Source organism: Notolepis coatsorum (genome assembly GCF_963971535.1).
Source record: "Notolepis coatsorum genome assembly, chromosome: 3".
Taxonomy (NCBI): Eukaryota; Metazoa; Chordata; class Actinopteri; order Aulopiformes; family Paralepididae; genus Notolepis; species Notolepis coatsorum.
Window position 1 is genome coordinate 142,230,648 of NC_140167.1, and position 25,860 is coordinate 142,256,507.

Consider the following 25,860-nt stretch of genomic DNA (forward strand, 5'->3'; position numbering starts at 1 on the left):
CCTCCCTCCCGCACCCGTGGCTGTTGTAAACACTAGTCTCTAGTGGGACACTACCTCGGTGATCCTGCGAGCCGGCTAGCTACTGATATCAACAATTGCTAGTAGTGCATGATAGCTCGCGTTAGCTTACTGTTCAAAACGAAATGTCCCATTAAACTAAATAGTTCAGATAGCTCCTGATATCAATGTCTTATAACACTGAGTCGATGCGTATTCGAGCTGAGGGCACGCTGAATATAGTCAATAGGGTCCAGCTGCAGCGCCGGAGAATCCTGGCCGTAGCTGGAGGCTACAGTATAGGGTCCAGCTGCAACTCCAGAGAATCCTGGCCGTAGCTGGAGGCTACTCGAGTACACACAGACAGTGGAGCTGGTTGCATATAGCGAGCATTTTGACTTGTTGCGTGGTGGCGATGTCTCGCAGATAATACAACTACAAGTATGATTATATAATATATATATTTTATTTAAAAAAAAATGATATAAAATAAAAAAAAAAATCTTTTTTTTTTTAATCAAAAACAATCGATATAGGGGAGCTCCAGTAGCTCACCGCGTACCTCGAACGCTATTTCGGCGTCGGGGACAACCGTGCGCGTCACGGATCTGGGGTAGCGAGTTCGACTCCCGGACAAGCCGTACTTTCTCAGAGTGTCTTTCCCCCCATCTATACCCCCATTCAACCTGTTTCTGTTGGTCATACTTGACCAGAAAAAGCGATAAACGCGAAAAGAACCAGCTGACTGGTCAAAGTAAAAAAAATAAATAAATAAAAATCGATATAAATAATTAAAAAATTTGCCCCTAAAAAATCTTTTTTGCCCCTAAATTTCTCATTTAGGGGCAAGTGTGCCCCTAGTGAAAAAGCTTAGCGTACAGCCCTGATTGTATGACTCCAACTTTTTTATCTTACATTTGTTGTTAATTATAAAAAGTCTATAATTCAGACACATTTAAAACATTGCTGCTGCTATTGCTGCTGAAGAAATAATATGTATTTATATTTATATAGTTATATAAAAGAATAATAAAGCAATGTCGATTCTGTTCTTAATTAATTGGTTTTTTTTCTTGCAAAAGAATCAAAAAGAATCGATAAGAGTATCGATAAAGTACCGAACCGTTAAGCAGTATCGATAAGAGTAGTAGTATCGATAAAATCCTAACGATACCCATCCCTACACCTAACTGTCAACACTACTACTGGAACCTTGACAGTGATTGCAAGCCAAGACCTGTGGGACGTGAGAGACATTGGTAGACTTATGAGGACACCTTGTGGCTGCAGTATGGAAATGTACTACAGGGCTCGGTTTAAAGCAGGGATGAAGCCTTCCACACGTCAGGCACTCCAGCAAGATGTTTTAACAACTGTTCTAGAATCAGTCTGTATAGACCCGAGGAGTAAAGGTTCCACCTGTGATTTCCCCCCATTGTAGCCACCCATTGAAGATCAAAACTATTTGAAGTATTACAGCCAAACCGTGTTGTGTAGGTTCATAATCTTTGATGGAAGTATATATTCTTTGATTCTTATACTGTTAAAACCAATAATGGTAAATGTTTTAACTTAATCTTTGAGAGAATGTGTTTATATCGTAATCTTTACTCATTTCCATGGTAACTATGCCTCTGCAAACTTCTATCAATCACAAGAGCACAACTACTTTGACGTTCTTGTCATTCCGGGTCATTCTTGTTTGTTTTTGGGGCATTCACCCGCCATCTTTGTTTTCATTGTAGCTATGAATAAAACTTTCAAAACATGAACACTAAGAACAAACGAGCCAGGTAATCATGAGTATATGATTCCAATAGTGTATTCTGTCGTTTTTGACTACTTTGTTTTCGTAACGTCATCCTCTCAGCTCTGCAGCGTTCACTCAAGACTGGTCGTCAAATGCAGTAAGTAAGTAAGTAATAAGTAAAGATTAAATTGCATTAGGTACACAGTCTTGTACCCATGACTTCTTTCTTGTTTTTGTCAAATATAAAGATGTAGGTCTCATTTAACTATGCTTAACTCTGCTCCCGTCAAATGTCAGACCAATTGAATAAGTGGAACCATATAAAACCACTACCTTGAAAAACTCCTATGGTAAAAGACCATATAAAAATGTAAACGATCACGTGATTCCCCAGGTCTATAGCAAGGTGTGTGTGTGTGTGTGGGGGGGGGGGGGGTTCATGGTTCTTTGGTGGAAAAGACTTGCCCGCCATGAAAAAACACAATTCTAGATAATACAATCTTATATAATCTTTTTTTGATCCTCTAATCACAACTGTTCACAGTTGCGATTGGAGGATCAAGAAAAGAAGGTGGGCTTGAGATAAGCTGAATACTCGTTTCCCTTCTGACCACCGACTTGTTTCTTGTCATCACGAGTCAGACATGTAAGCGGAGAGCTGGTGGTACCTTGTTGTGAGTGAAGGTGAGCCGCAGGTCAGGTTTCACTACAGCATAGGCTATCAGGAGGTCCTGCACTTTCTTCACTTCCTCTTTGCACTTCTTGGAGGTGGCGTAGTACTGCCTCCTCACTGGGAGATTCTTAAACAGCCGCAGCACAGCCACCGTGGTGCCTGAAGAAAAGACGGTCATGGCATTAGTGTTACCATTATTCTCAGTAGGGATGCACTGAACAGATAACTGTTATGGAATATCGGCCAATAGCAGGGTATTACTTACTTACTTAGGCCTTTTATTCCTTTCGGAACATAGGCCATTGATGAAAAGTTTCCACCCCGTCTGTCTTGAGCCATCCTCTCCAGCTGTTTCCACGTCAGTCCCCTCGTCTTGAGTTCCTGCTCAGTGTCTCTTCTCCGGGTGTTTTTGGGTCTTCCTCTGCCTCGCTTGCCTTGTGGGTTACAGGTTAATGCCCGTTTAGTTATTGCGGTTTTGTGTCTTCGAAGTGTGTGCCCAATCCAGCTCCATTTTCTCCTGGTCAGCTGGACCTCCACTGATTCTTGCTTGGTGCATTCCCACAGCTTGATGTTGGTGATTGTGTTTGGCCAGAAGATCCTGAGGATACGTCTCAAACAATGGTTGATGAAGGTCTGCAGTTTATTGATGATGTTAGTGGTGGTTTTCCAGGTTTCAGAGCCATATAGCAGTACGGATTTGACGTTGGAGTTTAGGATTTTGAGCTTGGTGTTGAGTTTGATGTTTCGGGTTTTCCAGATCTTGTTTAACATGTTGAATGTTGCTCTTGCTTTTCCTATTCTTGTCCTTACGTCTTCCTCAGTCCCGCCATCCACAGCTATAACACTACCCAAGTATGTAAATTTGTTAATCTCTTCCGTGTCTGGCCCCTGATGGTTAAGAGGTTCGTGCTTTTATTATTGACTCTGATTACTTGAGTTTTTGGTCCATTTATTTTGAGCCCAAGTCCAGCTGCAGTTGTTTCTAGGAGCTGGGTTTTGTCTTGCATCTGTTGGTGGTTGTGTGAGACTAGTGCGATGTCATCCGCAAAGTCCAGCTGGGCCCTCATTCATCAACGTGTTCTACGCACAGATCTGTGCTTACCCTGTGCGTACGATCATTTCTAAGCAAAGAGTGGGATTCATCAATTTCGATTTGAACTTGACTCCGTGCTTACATCTACGCACATGTCAGACCAGGCGTACCTGGCGCCCAGTGGTAGAATATATTATTACAACAAGGAAATGAGCTTCTGTGCATAATAACACTGGCATGTTCTGTACGAACCGTAGTTCATTATAGTTCATTGTAAAATAGCAACAGTAGTGTAATTATGGTCAAAACCCTATAAATAGCATTTGGAATAATAGATCTTTCTCTCACAATGAATGCAGAATGGTTTATATAGCGTTATCGGAATATACGGGGTGTAGGCTACTGACTGACTGCGCTCCGCGTAGCTTGATTGATTGAAAAGTTTATTAACAGATTGCAGAATGGGTACAGTAGAGTACAGCTCAGTACATACAATTGTTAATTGGGGATGCAGACCAACTTTCGTCTTGTTTACATCAGGGTCCCCCATTTTCAATTAATCATAAAGCTCAACTCGTTATTATTTTGCGCAGACCGCAGAAACACAGGAACGTTTTGATTATATTTAAAATAAAAGGCTTTACGTTAAACGAAACAAGTGGAATTTCGAAGCTGTAAGCAGAATACAAGTCATATGAATATAGTGTTCTTCCCCCTTTTTACTGTATAAGAAAGAATAGAAAACGCATTGCAATGACACTATAGTGGACAGACTATGTATATGTACGATGGGATTCAAGTTCGCGTTTTTGTTGATCATAGGCATGCTGTCAGAGTATGATATCTTCAAACATTCTAGAACATTTGTAGTCACAGATCATGTCCTAATAGAACATAGGCTATGGCATGGATCGTGATATTGTGTGGACTGTAATTATTACTGTACCGGTACCACCCATTGTGACAACAGCCTTGTGAGTCCCGCACACAAACATGATGGAATTCAAGTTCATGTATTGAAAGGCAGGCTACATCATACATGCAGTGAGATTCATTGTTCTTGTATATGATCTCTATTATTGTTTATATAGGCTACCCAATACTGACATCAAAATAGATTAGTATGCCTCTAGAAATCATATGCAGCAGGTAGAAAATTGACGGGAGATCCATCGCGATTTGGAATAAAATTGAGGAGAACTTTAATCCCTGGCCCTGGGTATTAATCAAACAACACGGGAAAAGGCAGTCATATACCAGCGCGGTCTTTATTAGCCGACAACAAAATAGATGCCTCTAACAATCATATAGCCAATCGAACACAACTAATAAAGGCATTCATATTACAGCACGGTTATAATGACACACAACCAACGCCAAACAGTGGTCAACGAACGGTCTTTATTAGTATTTTGAGCTGTCCAGGCAGAATTGCAGCAATGGTCTTAAGGAGCCGTTGATATCTGACATCACCGTTTACAAATCCGCCTTTTATTTATCCCATAATACGCGATAGTGTCTTCTTGGTTCGACAGCAGTGAATTCTCCATGGAGTTTCTCAGAGTCCCGCTCGGGTCAGTCCATTATTTCACATCCCATGGGGGGTGTTTCCTCATTTTCATGACCATATATGGATAATCATGCACGAGCATTGACGGTAGAACAAAGTGGTATTCATCAACACGGAGGAGCATAGAGCCTGCTTACGCACCGTGTGATGAATCCCGACTTCCCTGTGCGTACACTAGTTCTACATTCCGTGCTTACGTGTGGAAATAGAAATGTTCTACGCACACTATTGATGAATGAGGGCCCAGGTCTTCGAGGTGCTCTGTTAGACTCCACTGGATGCCAGTCTTCTTATTGGTAGTGGTTTGTCTCATGATCCAGTCGATGCATAGGAGGAAGAGGAAGGGGAAAAGTAGGCAGCCCTGTTTCACGCCGGTGAGCACTTTGAAGTGTTCTCGTGCACATCAGTCATGTAACATTTGGCATTTCATGTCCTGATACATGTTCTGGATTATGCTGCTGTATTTTTTAGGGATTCCATAGTGTGCCATGAGTTTCCAAAGCAGCTCGCTGTCTACACTATTGAATGCCTTTTCAAAATGGATGAAATTGACAGACAGGTGCATGCCATTATTTTTTTCTTTTTATCTTTTTCCCCCTCCATTTTCCTCCGATTTTCTCCCATCCCAATGTTAGTCGTATGCCAATTCCCAATCCCTTCCTGGTCGCTGCGCACTTACCCCCCACAGTCAGATCATCTGGGAGAGTGGAGGCTACCACGTGCTTCCTCCGACACACGTCCAGCCAATCAACCGCTTCTTTTCACCCGGCAGCGCGGATCCTCCCCGAGAGGGCGTAGCGTGTGGAAGGATCACACTATCCCACTCAGGTCCTATCCGCACTTAGCAGACGCCCCGACCGAACTGTAGGAGTCGCTGTTTACAACGACCCGGACCCACCCCGACAGCTTCTCCCACCCTCTAATACAGCCAATTGTATTAGTGTGAACGGCCAGCCAAGCTGGTGACAACCCCGGATTCGAACAGGCGAATCCAGCTCACAGCTTCGGGGTTGGTGACGAACGCAATCTCCGCTACGCCACCTAACCGCCCTAGGTGCATGCCATTCTATGGATTGCTCGATGATGATCCTGAGGGTGGTAATTTGGTCACTGCACGATCTACCGTTCTGCTTGGTTTTCTCTCAGTCCATTCAATAGCAGGGTATAAAAAGTGTATAATATCAGCTGATAGTAGGCTAAAAAAGGGTATTATATTGGCTGATAGTAGGCTAAAAAGGGTATATCGGCTGATGGTAGGCTAAAAAAAAAAGGGTATAATATCGGCTGATGGCTGATAAAAGAATCCCAATATCTAAGAACAACAGGATTACCTTCAACTGGGCTAACAGTAGACCAATTAGTATTCTCCCGACTCCAAGTAAACTTATGGAAAAACTTGTCTACACTTTTCTGTCAACAACCTTGATTCTGAATTGAGTTCCAACATGCTTATAAAGAGGGCCACTCAACCAGCACTGCCTTAACACAAATGACTGACTAGCTGAGCCACATTGATGATACAAATATTATACAGTAGGTGCAGTCTTATTGGACTTCAGCGCTGCCTTCGATGTAATTGACCATGAACTATTATAGAAAGGAATTGCTGCATATGTTTCAATACAGCAGCAGTCAGCTGGATGGATAGTTACTTGTCAGACAGATCCCAGTGTGTGTATTTTAATGGTAGTTTATCAAAATCAAGATATCTAGTGTGCAGTGTTGCCTTGGCCCTCTGACAGTTCAATGACTGCTAATGTCAACTAATAGAATTGAAATACTTTATTCATCCCGATGTAAATTTGGCACTACAGATCGCTCACAGTAAACATTTAGGTAGTAAACAAAAGTCACAAATAAGAATAAAAATAAGACTAAGAGAATAAAATACGGTCCGGGATATACATTCCAATATAAAATACAGTAAAAATATACAGAAATATACAGTATGATTGTGTACAGTAAAAACTGTGGAATTGTACAGTGTCGATTTAAGAGTAAAGTAAAAGTCCAGGAAGATTTGATATTACCGTCACCCTGTGTTCAGTGATGCAGTGAGGCACAGTGATGCGTTATAGAGTCTGATGGCTGTCGGAATGAAGGACTTCCGGTGCCGTTCAGTGCTACATCTTGGGAGTCTTATAGTCTCCTTCTGTCAGCCAAGTCTGTGTATAGTGGGTGGGAGGGGTTGTTGTCCCTGATGGCATAGAGGCTAGCAAGGCTTCTCCTCTCCGCCACCACCGCTAGAGAGTCCAGCTCCACCCCTACCACGTTACTGGCCTTCCTGATCAGCTTATCCAGCCTGTTTGCATCCCCCGCTCTCAGTCCACTGCTCCAGCAGGTCACAGCGTACAAGAAGGTGCCCGCCACCACCGACTCGTAGAACAAGGGTTCTGGTCGCAAAACAGTTAAACTAATCCTCATAGCGCAGCAATCCTCTGGGCAAAGTTAGTTTCATATTTTGTGAGATCGTTATGATGCGCTCCAGCTCAAACAGTGAGGAATGGGAGGGGCTGCTGAACCAGAGACCCTTTCTCTCTCTTTCTCTCTGTAGTTCAATGATTTTAAGTTGCCAAATGTTACACTATAAAAACGAACTGGATAGTTGATGATAATAAGTATTTCACTTATTAACATTCTTATTCAACTCATTCTTATTATTTAAAGGGGACATGCATTGCTATTCCTTGCACTATTTGGGCAACTTTACACAATTCCTGAGAGTCTATGGAACACATCTGTACGTTTTTTTTTTATATAATAAATTCATTGTTTTATATTTTTGATCAAGTACTCAAAAGCATAATTTTTCAGCCTCAGGATTTCAGGCTAAACGCTTTGAGTGACAAGTCACCCACAGTCTGCGACTGGCAGACAGAGATTGAGATAGAGAGAGAGAGAGGAGAGAGAGGGACACGGAGCATAAAGTTATCTCTCCACTGCTTCCGCCGCGCGGTCCAGGTTGTGTGTAAATGTGTGTGTGCCACTGCTTCCCTGCGGGTCCAGGTTGTGGGTAAATGCGTGTGTGCCACTGCTTCCCCGCGGGTCCAGGTTGTGTGTAAATGTGTGTGTGCCACTTAGGGGTGTAACGATGCGACCTCACAACGATTAATTTCTATTACGATTATTCAGGCAACGATTCAATGCATCATGAAATCTCTTCATTTGACCACGATTCAATTCGATTCAATTCGATTCATTTTCGATACATTTTCTATCAGTTAATTCCCCCAAATATTTTGAATACACAAATGTGGCTGGGGGAACTGATTCACTCAGCATGAATAGACTATAGGTCAATAAAAACAATACACACAAATAAGATATTTTTTTATTAATTTCAATTATAAATTAATCGATTCTAACATTTTCAAATCGCTGCAGTTGAATCGTCACATTAGAATCGATGCATTTCGATTAATCGATGCATCGTTACACCCCTAGTGCCACTGCTTCCCGGCGGGTCCAGGTTGTGTGTAAATGCGTGTGTGCCACTCAAGGCTGGACTGGGACCAAAAATCGGCCCTGGCATTTTTGGCCCAGACCGGCCCACCATAACCGGTCGGACACCACCCACCAGTACACCATCCTTGCGGTCTGCATCATAGCAGGCTCAGGATGGGCAAAGTAGTCTATAGCCTGTTCATCCCTGTCTCTCTCCTCCACAACCTGGCTTGACTAGACATAAGGAGAGAGAGATGATTACAATTAACTGGTACATTCAGGTCCAGAATTGTTGGAATTCCCTGACAAAGATGTGCAAAAAGCTGTACAATTTAAACAATACCATACTGGTAATGATCAAATAGTTGTTTATTCAATGAATGCGTGGAGCTGTTCCATCTTATTTCAAGTATTCAAATATCAATGATGAATATTGCATAAGGTTTACACAGTTAATAGATCACCTTCTTGTTTGATATTCATGTTCAGAGAGGAGTAATAGTTAGATCTTTGTATGTGATTTATATGGCAATTAAATCAATGGTGTGCTTGTTTGTTTGGAGAGTTTGACCTACAGTTAATGTGCCTACCACGTGAAGGTGCATGATCAATGGACAGCACAAAAACTATTTGTGTAGGTGGAGACTAGAGCTACCACAGATAGTAATAAGTTATAAGAGTAAGTAATCCATACCATATATATCCTAATAGTTACCTTATTACCATACTTGGCTGAAAATAAACTTTGCTGCCTGTTGTGAATGTGTTTTTCCCTGTAGGCTAATACATAAGTAGGCATACATTTTTGCAGTTGAGCAAATATTTGCAGTTGAGTAGGCTATAATGTGCTGTGTTTTTATGTCTTCCATCAAGGACCACCTTGGAAATAAGTGTTTTAATGAATGCTTTAAAGGGGTTATGCACTGCTATTCCTAGCACTATTTGGGCAACTTTACACACTTCCTGTGAGTCTATGTAACACATCTGTAATTTTTATTCCAAAAATAATCATTGTTTTATATTTCTAATCTTGTACTCAAAACCAGCATTTTTCAGCCTCATGAAAGCAGGCTATTATTGGCTTGGCTCCACCCATACTAGCAGAATGCTTTGAGTGACAGCCACCCACCAAATAGCTCCGCCCATCTCCCCGTCAGAGATTAGGTTTCAGGTTACATACAAATATGGTATGTCATAAATATAGAGATGTAGCAGTACTGTCTATCTATATATATATAATATGTTACCATGAATTGAAATTGGGGGACCCTGATGTAAACAAGACGAAAGTCTTTCTCTGGTCTCCATCATAGCAGTACTGAGCAGTACTGTAGCAATACAAATATGGTATGTCATTGTGCTGCTTTACTCCCGCAGCTGGGGTGAAGGGATGAACAGGATGCCACTCAGTTGCAAAAAGCTTTTAATTCTTCCTCCAACAGGTTACAAACCTTGAAACAAGACACACATTCAATCAATAACTACCACAATACTACTATCATTCTTAAAACAAATCGCTTACACACATCCACTCACCGGTTCTCAATCGTCTCCCTTCGCTGCTGTCAAATTCCCCGCGACTTCCTGTATACAGTTTCACTGACACCACGTGACGTATCTCGACCAATTACAGCCCACTACTCGCTACATCCCTGGATCACATGTGAAATGACTACATCTCCATTCACAACTTTAATCAAGCATACAGTGCCTCCATACATCCGAAAATGAAAACATAATTACAATCATAGCTCAACTACCACTAAACATTCACATAAATGCACAGCATAAAAAACACCACAAAACATTACTTATTTACACACAGACTAAAGTGCACCTAAACTCCACCACCACAATAGAAAGCTGCACACCTCCCACTTGGTATCCTGGTCTTTAGACCCAAGGAGACCACAACAAATAACCGCTCTCCTTTGGCGGTGGAATCTTCGGATCAACCTTCTCATGGGGTGCTGTTATTGCTCTTCTACAGGTAAGAGCACCACGAGTCTTCGGACGTCTCTGCTGAGGACAATAGAGAGTCTATGATCGCTGCTGATCTTTTCCGGACGCTTGCCCGAGGCCACTGGACAGCTGGGGCACGTTCTCACTTTGACATCACGGACGACCCCATTCACGTCAGGGGCCACCTCCACAACCCGGCCCAGTCTGAACTGACCCCTTAGCGCGTTCTGATCGGCAAGCCAAACAAGATCTCCGACTGCCACATTGCGAGCCTTACTATGCCACTTAGGCCTGATAAACAAGCCTGGTCCAGCAAGCTGGCTCCACCGCTGCCAGAACTTGTTTACTTCAGTCTGGACTGCTCTCAATCTCACAAATGGGTAGCCCTGGAACTCGTAGCTCCGTGAGTCCCCTGTGGGTCCAGCCCTCCCCAGTAGCAGGGTGTTGGGGGTGATCACCTCTACCGCGTCATCTTGGACCTGGAGTCTGGCGCCGATCGGTCTCTCATTCGATAAGTTGGCTGCCATGTAGAGCATAGTTTGGAACTCTAGTCCTGTGAGGTCCCCGCCACCTCCCACATTACTCAGCGCTTGCTTGAGAATGCGGACTGCTGCTTCCGCCGCACCATTCCTGTGAGGTGAGTCGGCTGGGTGGAACACCCAGATCCACTCGGTTCCTTGTCTGGCAGCCTTTCCCCTTACTTCATCCTTGTCGAGACTTTCTAGGAAAACATAGAGTTCCTTCAGTGCAGGCCGAGCTCCAACAAAGTTTGTGCCCCGGTCTGACCAGATTTTCTTCGGGTGTCCTCTGAGCGCTGTGAATCTCTGGTAAGTGCCCATGAAGCTCTCTGTGGACAGTCCCTCCACCATATCGGCGTGCATAGCTCTAGAAGCCATACAAGAGAACACCACACCCCAGACTTTCATCCTAGACCTCTTCTTTACCACATCCCTGACCATGTATGGGCCAAACAGATCCAGAGTTGTAAACTCAAATGGGGCAGCCGGCTCAGTCCGCTCAGAGGGAAGGTCAGCCATAACCTGCTGGCACATCTTTGCTCTGGTCTTCCGGCAGGAGACGCAACAGTCCCCAACCTTCCTTGCAACCCGCTGAGCCTGAACCACCCAAGCCTTCCTCCTCATCCGCAACATAGTACCAGCGACTCCCTCATGGTTGGTTTCATGAGACTCTCGCGCCACGAGGGTGCTGACCCAAGCTCTATAGGGAACCAGAGGCACTCCTGACTCCCCCGCTGCCCGGGCCCTTCCAAAGCACATCAGAAGCCCTGACACCTCCTCCCTGACTACCACGAGCCTGTTCAGTGTTGACTCAGGGAATGCTACCCCTTTTTGAGCTGCCAAACAAAGTTCTCGGAAAGCGGCCCCAAGCTCCCATGCGTCGAGGACAGGCTTGCCCTCTTTCTCTTTTGAGTGCTTGGCCTCCCACTCTGCTCTCTCTATGGCTCTTCCTCGGATTAGCCACTTGTTCACCGCTCGGCGGACCCAGCTGATCACTCCACAGAGCTTGGTCAAGCTGCTGAACTTCTCAGGTTTGACGAGATTGACGATGGCTGCCCCCCAGAGCTTTTCCTCGCTTCCGGACTCGCTAGAGGGCTCTTTTTCTCCTTTCTTAGAGAGCCCGGGAGCCTTGTCCGCCTCGTTCAGAGATTTCTCGGACGAACTTGACGCCTTTTTCAGCTGGGCTCGAGTAAGAACCGCTGTGAACGCCCTCCTCTGGAGCCTACACACAGCCTCTCTGGTGTTAGCCGCTACCTCTGCCGCGGACTTCATGGGCCACTCTTCCACAGGCCTTATTAGAAACTCGGGTCCCTTTTGCCACTTGGAACCTTCATCCAGGTCTTCCGGGGGACATCCTCGAGTGACAAGGTCAGCGACATTCAGATCCCCTGGGATCCACCACCAGTCGGCTACTGGCCCTGCCTTCTGAATCTCCCCAACCCTGTTCGCAAAGAACGTCTGATACCCGTAACTCTCCCTCTGAATTGCTCCCAGTATAGTTTGGCTGTCTACAAAGTGAAACCACTTCTCTACCTCCAGACGGCCTTGCCTCTCCCAGAACCCTTTCAATCTGGCTGCAAAGACTGCACCACAGATCTCTGCTTTGATTACATCACCCTTCTGGTCAAGGGGTGTCAGCTTGGCCTTCGACTCGACGAGACGAGTGTCCACCCCTGCTGATGTCTCCCACCTCAGATACAGGACAGCTCCGAAAGCATCATCACTTCCATCAGAAAATGTCACACCCCACGGCCTCCCTCTCCATCCGGAAGGAGTGAGGCTTCTCTCAAAACCAACTTGACGAAGTCGACTGTACTCCTCAAAGAGCTTGATAGCTTCTGTTCGGAGGTCTGCTGGAAGAGGATGGTCCCACGTGTCTTTCTTCGAGCCCCCTCCCCCAGCCACCTGGAAAGCTCTCCTCACCAGAATGGCCCCTTTCTCTTTGACCGGGGTAGCAAGCCCGATAGGGTCATAGAGCCCTGCCACCTGACTCAGGAGCTCCCTTCTGGTCAGAGGATCTGGCGTCTGCTCTCTGACCTCCCCCTCAAGAAGGTCAACCCCTGTCCTCATCTTCTGCTTTCTTTTGGAGAAATTTATCGAGACCATCAGGAAGAGCCTGTCACTATCAACATAGTAGCCAACGCAGAGGGCCTTGTTGTCTTCCTGCCCTAGCTGGTTGGGCAACACCAGGGTTTGGAGCGCCATATTCGGAGTCTCAATAGATTGCTTGGGCTGACTTCTTTCACGCCTCCCACTTTGACCGGACCGAACCCATGGCTTGAGAGAAAAGCCTCCAGCGGTGAGGATCTCTTCCACTCCTCTCGTGATCTTGTCCAGCTTCCCTCGGTCATTGTGGGATGTGAGGATATCGTCCACATAGCTGTCCTCCTCAAGGACCCTCCTCTCCTCATCCATATGAGAGAACTTGGGAAGCCTCGCCGTTTCCCTCATAGCCAGCTGTGCTATGCACCCAGCTGGCCTGTCTCCGATGTTGACCCGAGTGATGGCGAAATCTTTGATCTCTTCCTCTGGTGAGTCCCTCCAGAGGAACCGATGAAGGTGGACCTCTCTTTCATTTAACCACACAGAATTATACATCTTTCTAATATCTCCTATGGCCGCATGCTCTCCTGTCCTGAACCTGAGCAGGACCGCCCGGATGGGATTTAGAACATCTGGACCCTTCAGCAGAATGCTGTTCATACTTGTCCCTTTGAACTCCTGGCTGCTGTTCCAGACAAGGCGCACTGGCGTAGTGACAGAATGTGGGTTTGGTGCGATTAGATGACTCACGTACCAAACAGGCCCTCTCCAACTGCTGATCATGTTCTTCTCCAACTCGATGGCTGCTCCTCTTTCCACCATCTCATGAACTTGTGCTGTATACGCCGTTCTCCATAATGGGTCCTTCATGAGGCGCTTTTCGGTCCTCAGGAACGTCGCTTCCACCACCTTCCTGTTGTATGGAAGCGAAACAGGATCTTCTGTCCAGGGGTATCCTGCATCCCAGTGAGGTGAGTTGCTATGGTTGTCAGTGGTCACATAGGACAGACCTTCTTTGATCTTTTCTAGTTCCCTTTCTTCTACTAGAGTCATCTCCTTTCCCCCTGGCTGGCAAGTCCCGCACCGACATCCCCCGCACTTTGGCTCGCAGGCGGCTCCGATGCTATCCCACCTCCACCATTCAAGAACTTCTTTGCTGGTCGTGGCTGTGTTTCTGACCTCCTTACTTTCTTGCTCCGGGCCCTGAGCCCCTTTTCTGGTGTTTACCAGCTCACAGGAGATCTCCTCCACCTTGACTGCCTTTGTTCTCATAGAACGTGCAAAATGAGTCCTCGAGTTGTGAATTGACATCTCCATCTCCTCAAACAGATCAGGGTGCGCTCCCCCCACAGTCTTCCCTAGTGGGCCGTCCCACAGCACCAGGTCTCCCACTCTTTTCATCCGCTGTGGAGCAAGCCGACCCTCCCGGTGGCTGATCAAGAGCTCGATCTTCTCTGGCCGGACCAGCTCCTCCGTCTTGACCTCTGGGAAGAACTTTTGAAGCTGCTTTGGGCTAACGACCTTGCCTGCTCGGGCGATTTCATTCAGGCCATAACAGACTATCTGGTGGGGACTCCACATGTCCTCTGAAATGCGCATCCTGACCTTGAGCAGGTACCTTTCAGTCTCGACTCTCACCTTCATTCCTCCAACCCCATGCACGACCAACGTTATTTTCTCCCCTCTCAGTCTGAGTCTTTCGGCAGCTTGGTGGGTTATGTAGTTAGTGTCGGACGCGAGGTCTACCAGGGTCCCAATAGTTTGCCCCCCGTTTGTCGTGACCTCCATGATCATCATAAGCACAGGATGCTCCCTCAGGCCAATCTCTTCAAGGAGACTACCACTCCAAGTGTTTGTACTCATTGACACCGTTGTTTGGTTGGTGAATGCCTTTATAATCTGGTCTGCTGCTTCGGGGGAGATATTAGCAAGCGCCCTCTGTTGTTCATCTGAGAGCATTCCCGCGTTTGCGCCACTTGTTTCCACCCTTTGCCTTCCCCTTTTCCTCTCATCTCCTCTCTGCCCCCCTTCCGCAGAGCACATGAGGTAGTGGTGGTCGGAGGTCTCTCCCTTTTGGCAGCACCTTTTCCTGCAGAGGAACCTGTCGCTGCATTCTCCATCCTCATGATGGGATGCCAAACATCTCTGGCAGGCTTCATTCTTTTCGACAATGTCTCTCTTCTCAGCCAGACTGAGCGCTTTGAACTTTTTACAGAAGAAAATCCTGCCTCCGTGTTTCTCATCCCCACACACGCTGCATTCTTCTCCAGCCGCACCCTTTCCTGTGGCCCTTGTGAACGCCTTCCACTCTGGCTTGCTTGGCTTCTCGAATACCTCCGAGGGTCTTAGCTGCACCAATGCCTCAAGGACTACTTCTTCGTTTTTTAGAAATTTTAGGAGAGCGTCAAAGTGGCCTTCAGGGGTGACGTTATTCACAGGTGCAGCTTTGAAGGTGAGCCAGCTCCTCAGCTCACATTCAGGCAGCTTGCTCTCAATAGATTTGATAATAAGTGGATTCTTTATAGCATCAATGCTCCCCAAGTCTGTCAGGTCAGTAAGGGCCTTCTCAACAGCTTGGATGAGCTCTATTGTTTTCCTCGGCTGGTTACCTTTTGCCACCGGCAACTTCTCCAACTCTTCAATTATTTGAATAGCGATGGTGGTCTTATTCCCGAACCGGTTTTCAAGGACCCTAAACATGTCATGAGCTGTGTCGTAGCTTGAGAGCCTAACGCCACTGACGACTCTCTCCTCCACACTGTCTAGGAGCTGGAATTTCTTCACTTCGGCTGACCCAGATGGATCTCCCTGTCGCTGGAGGTTTTCCCAGTCTCTTCGCCAACGGTGAAAGTCTCGCATGCAACCGTTGAATTTTGGTAGTTTTATTGGCTGGAGCCGAACTCTTGGTGAGGCTGATGCTTGCGAGCCTCCTGCTCCCAGGTTCGCCAGGCTAGCACTCTGTGCTTCCTCCCATGCTTTCCGCTGCCCCTTGGCCAGCTCGGCACGCTCTTCTGCGGCGGCCTCTGCCATTTCCAACTGAATCCCAGCTGCCTTTTCTCTGGCCTCTGCGGCCCTCTCCTCAGACCCAGCGCTAACTTCGGCTGCCTTAAGCCTGGTCTCGGCGGCTCTTCTTTCAGCCTCAGCGCCTCCCTTTTCAGCTTCTGCGATGTCAGAGGTGGCCTTTTGCCTGATTTCAATGGCTCTATCAGCCTGCTCTTTCTGGACCCTGCCGAAATCAACTACCCACCTTTGCCAGAGGTCAATTCTCTTGTCCTCCAGCACTTGCAGCTTCTTACTAACCTCGCACGCAGCGCCTTCAGGGATCCACCCTTCCCAGACAGCTAGCAGACTTCCTGCCTTGGTGATGAGAGATTCCACGAGTGTGACTTGTTCTTTACCATTTTCATAGGTGATTGTTTCCAGGTTAACTTCTCCCGCACCTTCATAGCTTCTTTCTGCCCGTCCAATGGCTGCTTTTAGCTCGGTCTCTGCATATTTTGACCAAAGGTTGGAATGGATTGCCTGCTTCACCTCTTTTAATGTTGTATCACACTCTATGGTTACCCTCTCCAAGTCTGCTTTGGCTTTTTCATCCACAGCCTCTATGTCGCCTGCTTCATCAATCAGACAGGCCTCACAAACATAATTAGCTGCATGAAGCCTTTCTGCGTCCTCAGAAAGGGATTTCCACTCACTTTTCAATTCCTCTCGCAGCATAGTTGGCGCCATTCGCAAGATGCTGTTGGCTTTTCTTGTGAAAGCTGCCTTCACTTTGGCCCTCTCTTTCTTTAATTGATCAATTTTTATTTATTTTTATTTATTTATTATTTATTTGACCATAAAATAAATAATTGTAATGATAAATAACCCAATAAAATAATAACCTAATTGAGCGTACCCGTAACTCCTTATCTACCTTGTGTCTTCCGCCCTCTCTAGCTGCCTAAACTAGCTCAGAAGCTTCTTCCCTGACTATCCTAACCTAACTAGTCTTCAGCGGCGTTACCAGGCTCACCAGAGGTCCCCCCAGGGATACCGCCCAAAAATGGAAAACAATACAAATAAACAAAGTGGAGTAGGTTTCACCTTCTCCCGCCGGCTTGCTACCCGGGTACACTCAAACTAAGCTAAAGGTCTTGACATTAGAGGGCTACTAAATCATCTATACCTAAATAATATAATTGGCACCATCACAGGGCTAGTAATGAGCTATAGTTTTTTTTTTTTTATCTTTAGCTGCCTTCATGTTTGTCCACGTTAGTGTTGGTATGCTATTTGATAGTTACTTTCAGTAGCTTGGCATTACTCCTGATCGCATTTGACGTTAGCACTGACATCTGTCAAACACCGTTTTCATTCATTCACTGATTTAGCTGCGTTGCTTCTTGTATTTAGCATTTGAACCAGGTGAACGTTCCTGCTCGCTGACCCGTATGGCCTGATGCGCGAGTTATTTCATTTACAACGACACAGGAGTACCTCATATCCCTCGGTTGTTTTGTCCTTATCTGACGGCGCGTTCAGCCACTCTTCTGCCGCCGCCCGCGGTTTGTAACTGTGCTGCTTTACTCCCGCAGCTGGGGTGAAGGGATGAACAGGATGCCACTCAGTTGCAAAAAGCTTTTAATTCTTCCTCCAACAGGTTACAAACCTTGAAACAAGACACACATTCAATCAATAACTACCACAATACTACTATCATTCTTAAAACAAATCGCTTACACACATCCACTCACCGGTTCTCAATCGTCTCCCTTCGCTGCTGTCAAATTCCCCGCGACTTCCTGTATACAGTTTCACTGACACCACGTGACGTATCTCGACCAATTACAGCCCACTACTCGCTACATCCCTGGATCACATGTGAAATGACTACATCTCCATTCACAACTTTAATCAAGCATACAGTGCCTCCATACATCCGAAAATGAAAACATAATTACAATCATAGCTCAACTACCACTAAACATTCACATAAATGCACAGCATAAAAAACACCACAAAACATTACTTATTTACACACAGACTAAAGTGCACCTAAACTCCACCACCACAATAGAAAGCTGCACAGTCATAAATATAGAGATGTAGCAGTACTGTCTATCTATATATATGTTACCACTATTTGTAAAAGCCACAACCACGTTACCATATTTATAATAATGTAAATCATTGTGTCGTTGTACATATTGTGTATACACCGTTAGAAGCTAACATAGCTTAGCTTGGTAGCTATTGTGCTAACAACATATCCCGACGTCCGGCTCGCTGGCCGGCATGCACGCCCGACACAAAATGGTTCTCTCCTCTCTGTACACCCCCGTCCCCACGGGTACCCTGCCGGGGAGCCCATGGACGCGACAACGGCGGCAGCCGTAGGGTGCTCGAGCCCGCCGTAACGCTAGTGGTACACAATAGCTATGAGCTAACTAACGCTACGGCCGCCGCTGTTGTCGCGTCCACAAGCTCCCCGGCAGGACACCCGCGAGAACGGGGGCACACAAGGAGGAGAGAACCACCCCAAATCGAGCACTCATGCCGGCCGACAAGCCGGACACCGCGGTTGTTGTTAGCACAATAGTAGCCCACTGTGATGCACCGAGTGGGCCACCATTGATCAACATGCAGCGATGTGTAGCTTGCATGATGCGTGTGCAGTGCTTTGCCACACAGGTCTGAGAAGAGGACCTGCACATGATAGCAACCGGGAGCGTCGCGGAGCATTCAGCCTGCTGGCTACCTAGATCCACTTCAACCAGCCGAGCGTCGGGAGCTCCAGCAGCTTGTCGATGTGCTAATAGCCTGGAGCCAGCTACCGTTAGCTTGCAGAGGCTCCAGCACACCGACAAGCTGTGTAGCCAGCTACCGTTAGCTTGCAAAGGCTCCAGCACACCGACAAGCTGTTTAGCCAGCTACCGTTAGCTTGCAGAGGCTATTAGCACACCGACAAGCTGTGTAGCCAGCAGGCTGAATGCTCCGCGACGCTGGTTGAAGTGGATCTAGGTAGCCAGCAGGCTGAATGCTCAACGACGCTCCCGGTTGCTAACGCCGGCCCCGGCTGGTGCTAAGTAGCTAGCGATCGCTCCCGAGTCCCGAGAGCTAACGCCGGTCTGTCTGTCGAAGACCGAGGGAACCGCATCAGGCTTCAGCTGATTAGTGATCTTCTGGACAAGCCTTCCACCCTGCAGGTAGCAAGAATGGAGGCGGGCATTACTAAAACCACAGAGCCAATCACATCACCGTGCGCTATAAACAGCGCCCTGTGACGTGCACCAGGTCGTCAAATCAACATGACCTGATTTACTAGAGGCAAAGAGGGGATGGGCTGTAGCTGAGGAATTCGCCAATATAGTATTTAGGCCCAAAAACACATTGATACGAACTCCTATTACTATAATACAATGCTAGAGACTGAAAAATGACATTTATAATGCATAGCACCTTTAAGGTGATATCCTCAGGAATACAAATTGGTCAAGATAATTAGTTTTTAATGATGTGTTTTTAATTTCCAAATACAAATCTAATCAAATCAAAAAAGCAGTTTTTGCAGTTGAGCTACAGGTGTTGTATATTATACAGCCTTTTCATGCATCTTTATCAAGGGAACCCTTATCCTAATGATTTTTTAAATAATATTATGATGATACGATATGGACCTAGTAGTTGGGTCATCTGTGGCACTTCGTTTCTCAATGGATTTGTCATCTAGGAGGGTTAATAAACAAATTTAGCCAGGGTGTATTTTTTAAAAAGGTGGGGGAAATTTGTGAGAGACCAAAATCCAAAATGGCTGATGTGGAAATTAACTTTTTAATGGTTTGACCTACAATGATGCACAATACATGGTACCAGCCCCCTCTCAGTCATGTACCAGCCCCCTCTCAGTCATGTACCAGCCAGCCCCCTCTCAGTCATGTACCAGCCAGCCCCCTCTCAGTCATGTACCAGCCCCCTCTCAGTCATGTACCAGCCAGCCCCCTCTCAGTCCTGTATATCAGCCCCCTCTCAGTCATGTATACCAGCCCACTCTCAGTCATGTACCAGCATCCCTCTCAGTCATGTACCAGCCCCCTCTCAGTCATGTACCACAGCCCCCTCTCAGTCATGTACCAGCCAGCCCCCTCTCAGTCATGTACCAGCCAGCCCCCTCTCAGTCATGTATACCAGCCCCCCTCTCAGTCCTGTATACCAGCCCCCTCTCAGTCATGTACCAGCCCCCTCTGTCATGTACCAGCCCCCTCTCAGTCATGTACCACAGCCCCATCTCAGTCATGTACCACAGCCCCATCTCAGTCATGTACCACAGCCCCATCTCAGTCATGTACCAGCCCCCCTCTCAGTCATGTACCTGCACGACTGGCGGGGGCGGGGGGGGGGGGGGGGGGGGGGGGGGGGGGGTGCTTAGTAAGATATGTGATTGGGCCAGCCCAGTGTCAGTCAGTACCAATGGGCCGCTGTCCCAGCCTAGTAGTGGGCCGGTCGTTGGCCAAATGTAAAAAAACTAAAATAATCAAATTATTATTTTATATTTTTATAAATAATTTTTTTTATCAAATCATAACGGCCCAAATATGCGTCGGCCCACCGGGCAAATGCCCAGTATGCCAGATGGCCAGTCCAGGCCTGGTGCCACTGCTTCCCCGGCGGGTCCAGGTTGTGTGTAAATGTGTGTGTGTGTGTGTGTGTGTGTGTGTGTGTGTGCCACTGCTTCCCCGCGCGCGGTTTGTTTCCCCGACAGAAGCTCCCGTCTCGGTCTCTGTCTGTCTCTCTCCCTCTCTATCTCTCCCTCTCCCTCTCTCTCGCTCGCTGTTCTCTGCCTCGCTCTGTTTGAGGAAGTGAAGATATTTCCACTCGCTCTGCTGTCGCTGTCAACCATAGAGGGGGCGTTAGTTATGCAAATCAGTACCCTATTCACGTCAGCAATACCGTCAAATCAGAACGGCTTAGTTGAGTGAGGGAAGATCTCGTGAACTCGAGACTAGACTGATTAGTCAATATGGTAATTAGAGACACAGACCCATTGATACTAACCCCTATTGCTATAAAACATTGCTAAATACTGGAAAAATCCATTTATAATGCATGTCCCCTTTAACATTCTAAAATCATTAAGTCTGCTATAAACCATTCTCCCTCTCTTGTGTATGTGTGTGTGTGCAGGGGTGTGTGGGTGTTGTATTAGTGATTCTGCCTAAAGCCAGGACTTGACAGTGCGAGCGTTTCACTCACATTTGCGACTAAAATAGATGTGTGCAAGTAAAGATTATATCCTACAAGCTGACAGTTCAATGGCCGATAACACTTAAGTTCAATGTAAATGTTGTCATAATATACATATTACAGAATACTAATGGAAGAGACTAGTAGAAACCTCATAGTTAACCCCCTGGAAATAAATTGTTACCTAAAGCATTTTTTATTGTTATTATAAGTAAAACAAATATACTGTGATATATACTATTACCGTCCAAAATTCTAAATATACCGATATAAATTTTAGGCCATAGCACCCACACCTAATCATAAGTATTATTGTGCATCCTCGTTTTTTGAGAGCGAGTCAATCAGATTCAATTGACCCATCTCAAACCCTGCCCTCTTTACTTGATCCTCCAATCACAACTGTTGCTTCCCTCTGACAAGTTTGGTGACTTGTGATAGGTCAGTTCAAACAGCCTTACCTTGACCTAAATGAGACGGCTTCTGAGAAACCACTTTCCCTGTGAGGTCGAGCGTGTATTGGGTGCTGATGTCTTCCTGTTCTGTCTTTGTGGTGATGGCTACCTGAAGGGAAAAGGCAAGACAGACAAAAACATGAGGATCGAGGTGAGGAAATTAAGACCAGCTACCAGTCAAACGCTGGTACATTTAGTCTGTGGCTGGATGATGCGTCACCTCCTTTAAACACTTTCATTTTAGACAACAACCAGATACTGCCAACCATAGTTCTGCATTGACAATCCTGAAGTAACAAAAATGTATTGAATGCTTCTAACCTCTGCCACTGCACAGAGAGAGCCCAGGGCCTCTCCCCTGAACCCATAGGTCTCCAGGCACTCCAGGTCGTCGTGGCTGAAAATCTTGGAGGTGTAATGTCTCACCGCCATCACAGCAGTATCTGCAGCCTGGACTCCCTGGCCGTTATCTCTCACCTCTATTCGATCCAACCCGTAGTTCTCCTGACATCAAATACAAAAACACAGAGAAACAGAGAATGGTGCCCATTAGCTCTATTTACGAGCTTTGTATGTATATACAATGTATATGTATATACTATAATGAACCGCCACGGATTCTGAGGGTCAAGTCAAAACTCATCCCAACTAATTATTGCAAGTTTGCATTGTGTTTTCGAAGGGATCAACAGAAAGCTCAGTCTCGACAAAGGCCAGTAAGTAAAAAATTAGGTTTCACTTTAGGATTACCTGTGCTCCACGAAGAAAAGTGTCACTGTTGAGGCAGACATGAAGTGATAGCAGCAGACGCGAGAGCTACAGTATGTTGGTGCCAGACGGGCAAACACATCAAGCACAGGGTTTTTTAATGTATTACAGAGTCACTGTGAGTGAATCTCCCAGTGTATTTCTATGGAGTCCACGTCCGGCGTGCTGAGAAAATACCATCAACGCAGACTTTATCCCTACCCCTTTGCGCGGCGCAGCCTCCATGCCAGCCAGGCATGACCCATCAGAAGTGGGTGACAGTCTGTTCCACTTCCACTTTGTTTCAAGGGTTATAGGTTGCTAGCCAGGTGATAAGAGACTCATACAAGAGATAAGTTAGATAGAGACTCATCATACCAGTTTAATGTCAATGCTAGAAGCTCCAGCATCCAGGGAATTCTCCATCAATTCTTTCACAACATTCACCACAGAGGTGATGACCTGTGAGCTGGACAGCAGCCGCACCGTGTCTGGAGGCAGCTGCTTCATACCAGGTGCCTGCAAAAACAGCCTGTTAGTCATTCCATCTTCACTGGGTGTGTTATTCATATACTGTAGCCATGATTGATCATGGTTGATTAACCCTTTCACCGCTGCACTACAAAACGGTTAACCCTTTCACTGCGACAATACACAGAAGGTTAACCCTGTCACTGCCACACGACAGCCGGTTAACCCTTTCACTGCCACACGACTGCAGTTAGAAAGTAGCTTTATACCTGAAACCAGACTGATGTAAACGTTTTTTTAGGTGCGAAGCAGCATCTCTATGACCGGCAGTCACAAACTCACTCGCCGATCTGCCCCTAGTGGTGGCTTGCAGGAAGTGTGCTTTGGGTAAAAGGTGCTTTTCATCTATGACACTGTTCTGTTTGACACAATGTTTTTTGTAACATTCAAATGTTTTTTTTTTTACCTCAGGATGCAATGAGATAGAGGACAACCTTCTGGGGCTACACTGATAATGAATAGAAAGAGTCTGCACACTGATTAAGGTGCTCCCAGTGGATTTAATGAACCCTCTGCCTAGATACATTTGTTCACATTCTTAAATGTGCTATTAGATCGATTTTTATTTCTTTCTTTCCTTTTGATTATTATTTTGTTGTTACGTTGTTCCCTGTCCCCCTCCCTTAGCTGTTAAGCGCCTTGGGTCTCCTGAAAGGCGCTATATAAATTTAAGATATTATTATTATTATTATTATTATTATTATTATTATTATTATTATTATTATTATGTAGATAAAAATTGTATGTAGAGTAATCATTTACAAAAAAAATAAGGAATACAACCACAGAGCTATTAGAAAGGTGCAGAACAAAAGTATTGCTTTCCCCCCCAAATTAAATATTGATTAATGAATTTATCATTTAAAAAATGTTGGCGGGTCCAAAATGAATGTTGTTGTTTACATGTTGCAGGCATGTATCCCCTCTCTACTTCCCATTTCCCCACATAGAATGCACCCGATTGGATAATGACATGCTGGTACTCTAGTGTGACATCTAGAGGGGGCGACAGTAGCGACAGGGGCTCAGAAGGTAGAGTGGTCATCTGGTAATCGTAAGGTTCCTGGTTTTATTCCGGCAGCGTGTCGAAATGAGCAAGACACTTGCCTAACTGCTCCCAAATTGAGCAGGTTGTCACCTTGTGTGGTTGGTTGCCTTTGCCGTTGATGTTGTGTTGTGAATGTGTGAGTGAATGAGTAAATGTGAGACATAAGTTGTAAAGTGCTTTGGATAAAAGTGCTATATAAATACAGTCCATTTACATGCAGTGGCTGAATGTTATCTATAGCACCTTTAATGACATTTAAATCTATAATCATGTATATACTACAATCATGTATCTTAATCCTCCATGTATTGTTTATCATTAAAATTGTCTTTCCTGTACTGGCTGCAGCCTTTGTTTTGGTTTATTAAATCAACTGTCTGGATGTATTCTCTGTGTCAGTGTGGACTGTTTTTTTTTCTTCTTTTTTTTAAGCATTTTTACAGCTTTATTGGTCACGCAGGACCGACAGAGGAGAGGGCGAACGGGAGGAGAGGTGGGGAGGACAGGCGACAAATAACGACGGGAGCTGGGATCGAACCCGGGTCGGCCGCGTAGGTGCGCAAGGCACTATGGTATGCGCCACGAGGGCGCCCCAGTGTGGACTGTTTTACGTGCATTTCTTCTGCATGTGTGAGTTATTTGGATGTATGAATTGTACTTTTACTCTACTCTGATATTGCACTTGGATTTACACCTGCTTTCCCTTTCTCCCAAAGCCAGACACCAGAGAACTAAGACTTGAACCAGTGATGTCATCAAGATGTAAAATCTAGAGCTGCTCTACTGATAATGAGGGGGACAGATTTTTCGGACCTGCATCATTGTTCCGCAGTTTTTACAGCAAAAAATGTGCGTTATTCTGTTCATAGTATCCCATTACATCATCATCACAGACGTCTTGGTAGGCAAACAAAGGGTGATTGTCCTCAAATAGCAGGTGTCATCAGTACATGACAGCTGTCACCATTATTGATCGGACTCTCCTAGGCCACACGAATGACATCACTTAATGTGTTGTTTATTAAGCATAATTTAGTATAATTATTATTAAGTATCAATAAGCTAAAAGAAAATGACACATTTAAATCTCAGTAAATGAGATGTTACACTGGGGTCAAGCCAGCCTGCAATTCGGATATCAGTCAAATGGTCCACCCGTTTATTTTCTTTTGCGCATACACTTGCCTTATTACGGTAAAAAGGTTTTTAGTTCATGCTAACGTTACCTTTTCCTTAATGCCTTCCTGTGTACAGAGTACAGTTGCCATCCTGTTTCCCCTTCACCCCTTTGTATCTCATACGATTTAGCAAGAGATGTTATGTTCAGTTACAAATTAATATTTCATATCGTATACACGACGACATGAAACGCTACATTCAGAAAGGGAAAAGACGTTCTGATGTGGCATTTCAACATAAAAGCCCTCGGAAACGTTCAGTACATTCTGATGTGGCATTTCAAAACAAAAGCCCTCTAAAATGTCATAAACTAGCTATCTTTCCTCAACTTTCAGATTATAATTTAAAGGAAAGCACCCATAGTTCAAGGCCAATTCCACTTCAGAGTCATAGCAGAACACCTCAGAGTGTCACCCAGAAACGTTCAGTACATTCTGATGTGGCATTTCAAAACAAAGCCCTCTAAAATGTCATAACCTAGCAATCTTTCCTCAACTTTCAGATTATAATTTAAAGGAAAGCACCCATAGTTCAAGGCCAATTCCACTTCAGAGTCATAGCAGAACACCTCAGAGTGTCATCCAGAAACGTTCAGTACATTCTGATGTGGCATTTCAAAATTAAAGCCCTCGAAAATGTTATATAAATTTACCTTAAATTTCAGATTATAATTTAAAGGAAAGCACC

The 25,860-nt window shown here is 45.5% G+C and overlaps 1 protein-coding gene across 1 annotated transcript in view; it reads right to left on the reverse strand.

Moving 5' to 3' along the window:
- The window catches only part of pms1 (PMS1 homolog 1, mismatch repair system component), a 169,385-nt gene that overhangs the window by 103,575 nt on the left and 39,950 nt on the right, over positions 1-25,860 (reverse strand). Inside the window, exons 2-5 of the mRNA XM_084310426.1 lie at positions 22,794-22,934; positions 21,990-22,172; positions 21,675-21,777; positions 2,416-2,579 (exon numbers count right to left, since the gene is read on the reverse strand). Coding sequence (XP_084166552.1) covers positions 2,416-2,579; positions 21,675-21,777; positions 21,990-22,172; positions 22,794-22,925 — 582 coding nt within the window. The 5' untranslated portion in view covers positions 22,926-22,934. The remainder of the gene's footprint in view (positions 1-2,415; positions 2,580-21,674; positions 21,778-21,989; positions 22,173-22,793; positions 22,935-25,860) is intronic.